At 45.9% G+C, this 8049-nt stretch overlaps 1 protein-coding gene across 5 annotated transcripts in view; it reads right to left on the bottom strand.

Annotated features, from left to right (window-relative positions):
- Positions 1 to 1147: 1147 nt before the first annotated feature.
- RGS20 (regulator of G protein signaling 20) overlaps positions 1148 to 8049 on the bottom strand; it is a 102666-nt gene continuing 95764 nt past the window's right edge. For 4 of the 5 annotated variants that reach the window (XM_017531786.2, XM_037739711.1, XM_017531785.2 and 1 more), the window contains 2 exons: positions 7338 to 7572; positions 1148 to 2171 (listed from right to left, as the gene is read on the bottom strand). In XM_017531786.2, coding sequence (XP_017387275.1) covers positions 1983 to 2171; positions 7338 to 7572 — 424 coding nt within the window. In that variant the 3' untranslated portion in view covers positions 1148 to 1982. The remainder of the gene's footprint in view (positions 2172 to 7337; positions 7573 to 8049) is intronic. The other variant, XM_037739709.1, reaches the window with a different exon arrangement.

Here is an 8049-nt window from a genome sequence, read left to right as displayed (position 1 = left end):
TGCCACATTCCCGACTCTCTTCTTACCTTTATTGACAAGGTGAATCCTAAATCTCCTTTGGTCTCAGTTCTGTCTATTCTTGCAGTGATTTACCCTCAGCTATCTTTTCACACATAATTCTCCAGGCAATCTTATTTGCCTATGTGCTGAAAAACCCCAAACTCAATATGCCAGCCTAGACTCAACCACCCAGGTCCCTCCCTTCAACTGATGATGATGTCGGTGTGTCTTCTCTTGTTCTCAGCATGTCCACAACTGGACTCCTTTGGGGTCGCTCAGTTATGAATAGCATCTAGTCCGATCCCCTCCCTGCCCCCAACACATATACTTTCTATTTTGTTCTCTAGGTTTTGACTTTGGTGCCATCTCCACCAGAATCTTTCCATAACCCTTCAAGACTCCCTCAGCGCTGTTCTCCCCCTGCTGTAGTTCTTACCATCTCAGAGTTCCCACAGACATATCAGTCGGCTTTTACTGAATGTCAACTACTAGAGGGCAGGGCTTATGTCTCATTCACAATTATATCCTTTTTCTTTAGTAAGAAACGAGATCGGAAGACTTGGAATTGAAGCACAGGTAAGGGAGTGACACCTCGAAAAGGAGGAAAGAACACATTGTTCTCTGGGACTGGACCGAGGGAGATGAGAATAGACACTGATCTATACATGTTGATAGGTTGCCTGGGAAGCCGAGGAGGCTTAGGGACACAATTTGCATAGTAGAATAGGAGGTAAAATGGTTTCCTGAGAATGAAGGAGAGGGGCTTGGGTTTGGGGCTTGAATTGAGTCATGAAGATACAGGCAGGCTATGGAGGGGCCAGGCAGGGAGAGGGACCCAGAGGAGAGCCATCCCCTGTGAGGGCGGGAGCACAGCACCACCTCCTGCAACGTAGCTTCTGTCCCACTATTCAGAGTGTCCCGGATTTTGAGTGTGTTTCCCATTCATTGTAGAGATGGGTTTCTTCAGGATGGGCTAGGTCTACCAAGCAGTATTTTTGCCTGTAAGCTATGAAGTTCTTTTTGCCTATGATAAAAATAGTGGGATCTAAGCACAGAATCCTAGTCTGGGAGCTAAAAGATATGCTGCATGTATCCCTACTTTCTTAATCTTATATTTCCCAAATATGTACATATGGAAAAATAAAGATTGAGATTAAGTTATTGTGCTTTATTTCTTTAAAGAATGAAAATGCCCATATTTCTTTCAATAATAAAAATGGAAATATGCTTATTTGACAGTTTTGTGGTGAAGATGACCAAGTTGTGAATTTAAAAATTCATTCTTTAGGTTGGCAAATTCTGATAATAAAATAACAGTAATTCTTTTCTACAAAAGAATTTTCTAAGCACTGCTTCTGTTACCAGACACTTGAGACTGATCCACCTCAGAGCAGTGCTTTACATTAACCACGTAGAGATCCACACACGCACACATATGTGTCTCCATACACACATACTAAGATCAAGCGGAATGCCATTTTCACATGTAGTGGTCACATCTTTATGAACTGTGAATTTGGGTCCTGTAATGGCACTGGTAAGTGAAGTATTCAAACCGAGCTTAATGGGCGGAAGAGGTGGTTGAGAAACACCTGAATGTCTTCTCTTTGGGGGAACAGTAATCAGTTACCAAAGTCATGCAAAACAAAAGTGGTTCCCTTTGCTCTGCTGGGTGCACCTGCCCTGGGCAGCAGGGAGCCTTCTGTGTAGCCCTCACCACTGACAACATGCTACAGTAACTGTAAATGCAAATACGCTTTCTACAACAGCCATGTCCCTTTTTTTTTTCCCCAAAAGTATCACTAAAGGTGGCTGCCATTTACATTGTGAATGTATAGCAGTCTGTTGAAGGAATCATCTGTTATTAAAATAGCCTGAGTATTACTCCAGCAGAAGATGCTACAGCCTCTAAATTCCCTGTGCTAGATGTAGCCCATGAGTTCTTTTATTATTTTATTAATAATAAATATATTTGAAAAATCCTATGCTTCAATGGGTTTCTCCGATAAGGACTGAAGCAAGTCCTTATAGACGGTAGAGTTCATGAATCGAGGATATGAGTCTCTGTGCATCAGGGTGTAAATCTGAAGTTGAGCATCGTCGAATATGTGTTGGGACGGCTCCACCATGTTTCTGTTGATGACTTCTCTCACCCGGGAGTCTAAGCTCACCTGTCAACAGAAATGAATAGGAACTGTATTAGAGACTTCGGTTGTAGCTCCATCCCAAACTCCCAGAGCTTGTGTTTTTGTTTTTTTGAGACAGCCTCACTCTGTCGCCCAGGCTGGAGTGCAGTGGTGCTATCTCGGCTCACTGCAACTTCCGCCTTTTGGGTTCAAGGAATTCTCCTACCTCAGGCTCCTGAATAGCTGGGATTACAGGCACCGCCACCATGCTTGGCTAGTTTTTGTATTTTTAGTAGAGACGGGGTTTTGCCATGTTGGCTAGGCTTGTCTTGAACTCCTGACCTCAGGTGATCTGCCCACCTCGGCCTCCCTAAGTGCTAGGATTACAGGCGTGAGCAGCTGCACCTGACCTTGTTGTTTTTTAAATATCCCAAACCAAACGAGATCATCCCAAAAATCCAAACCACCGAAAGAGAAACCAAAAGCATCATCAACGTGGTTCTCAAAGGCCAGTGGCATCAGCAGGCTCAAGGGCTTGTGAGACAGTAGCTGGGTCCCACCCCAGACTTAGGAGGTGTAGGGGTCTCCCTGATTGCTTATTTCCCACAAGTTCTAACTGATGCTGGCGGGGGCTCACACTGCTGCTTTGTAGAAAACAGGCAGCACAGACTGCCCCTTGCTCATTTCCTCGTAACATGGGGGCTGACGCCTGGAGGCCCAGACTTCCCCTGCTGGTCCACTGGCAGGTCTTGGGATGAGTGCTGGCCTGCCTGGAGGGTTGGGCACAGGGGTGAAGTGGACGCTGACTCAAAATCCTGGGAGGTTCCAATCACAGGGACTGAGGGCAGACGATCCCAGGGTTTAAATTCCAGCCCTGTGACTGCATAGTTATAGGGCCTTGGGCAAGGTAAACTCTGCGTCCTAGTGAACTCCTCCCCTGAAGTGGGGATGATGAGGATGATAGTGTCAATGTTTTTGGTGATCTAATGACAAAGTGCTTGGATTTCACTAACCCCGTAGGAGATGTCGCCTATTATTGCTCTGATGTTTGGTTCTTCCTAGACAAGACTGTCTTATAAACCAGAGCAAACGACTGGGTTCACACTGTTCCTGTAGGATACCAGACAAGTGAGTCCAGGCCAAAGGTGCAAAGATGAACTCACACATCTCTTCTGTGGAAAGAACCTCAGCTGGGCCATCCCTGCACAGGCTGGCCAGGATAGTTCCAATGCCACGCAGTGCTTTCATAAAAAACTGAAAATAGGTCGGGCGCAGTGGCTCACACCTGTAATCCCAGCACTTTGGGAGGCCAAGGCAGGCAGATCATGAGGTCAAGAGATCAAGACCGTCCTGGCCAATATGATGAAACCCCATCTCTACTAAAAATACAAAAATTAGCTGGGCACAGTGGTGCGTGCCTGTAATCCCAGCTACTCGGGAGGCTGAGACAGGAGAATCGTTTGGACCCAAAAAGGCAGAGGTTACAGTGAGCCGAGATCATGCCACGGCACTCCAGCCTAGTGACAGAGTGAGACTCTGTCTCAAAAAAAAAAAAAACAAAAACAAAAACTGAAAATGTAATTACTTAAATCATTAAATACTGGCTTACGTGATCTATCTTTCCAGGCGCATATATCCACCTTCCTCCTGGAAAGCCTCTTTCTTACCCATAGGTGGCACCTCAAACCCGATACTGTCAAAATGGGCTCCCAGCATCTCCCGATCTTGTGAGCTCATGAAAAAATGGAGCTAGCTGTCCCCACTCAGTTCACAGCCCTGCTTATTTATTTTGAGATGGGATCTTGCTCTGTTGCCCAGGCTGGAGTGCAGCGGTCCCATTATAGCTCACTGCAGCCTCAAACTAATGGGCTCAAGTGATCTTCCTGCCTCAGCCTCCTGAGCAGCTGGGGCTACAAGTGTGTGTCACCACACCCAGCTAATTTTTTTTTTTAAGAGATGGGGTCTCACTATGTTGCCCAGGCTGCTCTGGAACTCCTGAGCTTAAGCGATCCTCCCATCTTGGCCTCTCCCAAAGTACCAGGATTGCAGGCATGAGCCACCGGGCCCGGCCCTCCCTACCTCTCTAACACCTGAATCTATCCACCTTCCCCTTCTGTCTGCCATGAGCCTTGGAGAGGTCTCTGGCCATTTCCCGCTGGATTTGTGCAGCAGCCTACTAAGCGTTCTCCTGGCGCTGGTCTAGTGCTTCACCATGTCCCGTTCCTGGGCTCAGTCCCGGGGCCTCTTTCTAAAATGCAAACCCTGTCCTGACACGCCAGCCTCATACTCCGCTCTGGCTTGCTAGTGCTAGGATCAAGTCCAAAGCTTATCAGATCTAAGTCTGAGCTTTTGAGGCCTTTCACAATCTGTTCTGCCTCATTCTTCTCATGAGCTGCTCTGAACCACTTGCAATTTAAAGAAGGAAGGAGCTAGAAATACCTTGTCTTTGTTCCCTCTGTCTAAAATAAACTTTCCCTCTACCCTGCCCAAATCTACAGGTGTGATGTTCCCTTCGTACACAGGAGGAAAAAGCTGCAGAGGGGTTAAAAAGGACACCTGCAGTCAGGCAGCTAAAAAACGAGAACTGGGGTTTAAACCCAAGCTCATCCAGCCTATGCTATGACCTGTGCATATGGCTAAATCTATGCTCTTAAGCTTTTTCAAGCTTTTACATTTCAAATGATAAATGCTTATATTTGGGGAGAAAGGGTCATCTTTTTATATTGTTTTTGCTTCATAAATTTCCTAAATTTTTTTCTAGATGTAGTCTTGCTCTGTTACCCAGGCTGGAGTGCAGTGGCATGGTCTCGGCTCACTGCAGTCTCCACCTCCTGGATTCAGGCAATTCTCCTGGCTCAGCCTCCTGAGTAGCTGAGATTACAGGCACATGCCACCACGCCTGGCTAATTTTTGTATTTTTAGTAGAGACGGGGTTTCACCATGTTGGCCAGACTGGTCTCAAACTCCTGACCTCATGATTCGCCTGCCTCAGCCTCCCTAAGTGCTAGGATTATAGGCTGGGATTATAATTTTTTGGTTGTATAATACTTTAAAAGACTGAGGACAAACCTTGCCTTAAAAAAGAAATCATGACAAAATAGAAATATGTAGAAGCCACAAATTAAAGAACAAAAATTATCTTGCTCTTATCAAACCAACATAAAAATAACTTTCTGGACTCAGTATTCAAACATGTCAACTGCATATCACTAATTTAACAATATGAACTTAAGAAAGCAAAATGTAACAAAGCAAACTTAACTAAGCCAATGACCCCACCACCTGGTCTGCCTACGCCAGGGATATGGGAGTCATTTTGAGATGCTGGGTTTGCCTCGTCAACCCTTCCCCTCTAGTGTCTTCGGCTGGCCTAGCTAGGCCCTCACCACGTCCCTTTGGACTCCTGAATTCATTTTCTAAGGTCTCTGCCCTTGGTCTTCTCCAAATCCATTCTTCAGGCCTCTTGGTCTTTCAAACATCCAAATTTGGTGATATCAACGGGCTAAAATCCAAGGGCTTCCCAAGATAAAAATCCAAACACTTCAGCATGATGCCCAAATCTCTCCACATTCTCCGACTGTCCCTTTTCTAATTCTCCTCCCGCTGCCTACCACCAGGCCTGACGGTTTGGTAAGCACCCTCCCCGTCCCTGTCCGCCACAACAGTCTGTGTACACTTGCAGTGATCACTCAACTTCATGCTTGTCCCCTGGGCTTGCTTGGTCCTGTCTCCTGGGATGTCCCCACCCTGCTGTGTTTCTGGAAATCCCCTTTTCACCATCCTTGGTCTATCTGCAGCCTTCCTGAGTACCTTTCTAATTCTTGCCACCCCTTTGTGGATGGCTCACCCCTAAGCCCCGGTGAGCGCTGAGCATGTGGCCAGGCGTCCTGGTCTGCCCGCCCCCATCTCTGGGAGCTCCATGACAGGAGGTGCCCTGCTTCTTTACTCTGGCTTTCCTGTCAGCACATAGTGGGAAATAACCTACAGATTTATAATTAGAGCTACAAGGCACAAAATTGTGAGAACAATCTGACCTCCTTAATTTTATTTAATTATGATTTTGGTTTTTTTTTGAGATGGAGTTTCACTCTCGTTGCCCAGGCTGGAATGCAATGATGCAATCTCTGCTCACTGCAACCTCTGCCTCCCAGGTGCCTCAGCCTCCCAAGTAGCTGGGATTACAGGCATGCACCACCGCACCCAGCTAATTTTTTGTATTTTTAGTAGATATGGGTTTTCACCATGTTGGCCAGGCCAGTATTGCACTCCTGACCTCAGCTGATCCACCTGCCTCAGCCTCCCAAAGTGCTGGGATTACAGAAGTGAGCCACCGCACCCGGGCTGACTCCTAAATTTTAGATTTGAAGAAACTGAAACTGACAGGTGGATACTTGCCCAATCTCATTCATTTGATAATTTCTTGAATGTGAAAAGGCCAGCCTGGGGAAAACCTTGGCAATGTCAGTATCTCATCTGTGACGCTGTGCTCTGTAACATCAAGATACCTACATATAAGATTTTTTCTCAGAATAACAGGATAATTTTATTTAAAGGAATGTCTTAGGGTGTAATATTTGTAAACAGTGTTCACAGTCAAATGCAGACTCCAGGGAATACTTTTTACATAAAAATGCACAAAATTTTTCACAGATTTCAGAGGACACTTGGGACCCCTCTGCAGGTCCACAGTCAAAGGGATCTGAATACCGTGACTGCGGGTGCAGCTGTTTTCTACGTTTTGCAGTTGCTGTTCTGGGTCAAGCTAAACATGACCAAACCGGGAAGGAGTGATTAGGTTGGTGCAAAAGTAATCAGTTTTTGCCATTAGAAGTAACAGCGATTACTTTTGTTTTTTGAGATGGAGTTTTGCTCTTGTCTCCCAGGCTGGAGTGCAATGGTGTATCTCAGCTCACTGCAACCTCTGCTTCCTGGGTTCAAGCGATTCTCCTGCCTCAGCCTCCCCAGTAGCTGGGATTACAGGTGCCCACCACCATGCCCGGCTAATTTTTGTATCTTTACTAGAGATGGGGTTTCATCATGTACATCAGGCTGGTCTCAAACTCCTGACCTCAGGTGATCCACCTGCCTCGGCCTCCCAAAGTGCTGGGATTACAGGCGTGAGCCACCGCGCCCTGCCCCTAGCAGTTACTTTTGCACCAACTGAATAATTTTACCAGGAGCCCTGGAAGAAGGCATTTCGTAGTCACATACCTCCTTAGGGGAAAGTATAGAAATGTAGTCTTCATAGATTATCCTTGCTTTCTCTTCAATAATGTTTTTATTAGCTTCCTTTTTCAGTTCCTCACAGGCCATCCAGAAGAGCATGTTTTCTTCACTGAATTCTGTTCGGAGGAACTCACGGAATGCATTCCTTCCTGCTGGAGTGACCATTAATTTGTCAAATGACTGAGCCCAGGCGTTGACTTCTTCCAGAGTAGGAGCAGGGCTTCGTGGAGACCGAAACAGAGGGGGTAAAAGGGAACTGTTACTGGTAGTTAATTGGAATTTCATCATTAGAAATGTATCTTTTCCTCCTCCAAGAATGAAAAATAGATGTGTTTAGGCCCTTTTAGGAAGGGAAAGAGCTGTTCTCATTTTCTTAAGCCTTTGAGAAAAACGCATGAATATGATACTTTCAAATTGTTTGCTGGATTGCATACAGAAAGGCTTGCAAGCCAAGTTACTAGAATAACTGCTAAGAACATGCTTGTTTACAACTGGGCACATCTTGCAATATTTTAAAAACTATAAATGCAAAGAAAAATCCTACGACCGGCCGGGCGCGGTGGCTCAAGCCTGTAATCCCAGCACTCTGGGAGGCCGAGGCAGGTGGATCACGAGGTCAAGATATCGAGACCATCCTGGTCAACATGGTGAAACCCCGTCTCTACTAAAAATACAAAAAACATTAGCTGGGCATGGT

The sequence above is a fragment of the Cebus imitator genome, unplaced genomic scaffold (assembly GCF_001604975.1).
Source record: "Cebus imitator isolate Cc_AM_T3 unplaced genomic scaffold, Cebus_imitator-1.0 Scaffold73, whole genome shotgun sequence".
NCBI classification, from domain to species: domain Eukaryota; kingdom Metazoa; phylum Chordata; class Mammalia; order Primates; family Cebidae; genus Cebus; species Cebus imitator.
Note: the sequence above shows the minus strand (reverse complement) of the source record. Positions and strands in the feature narration are given on the sequence as shown.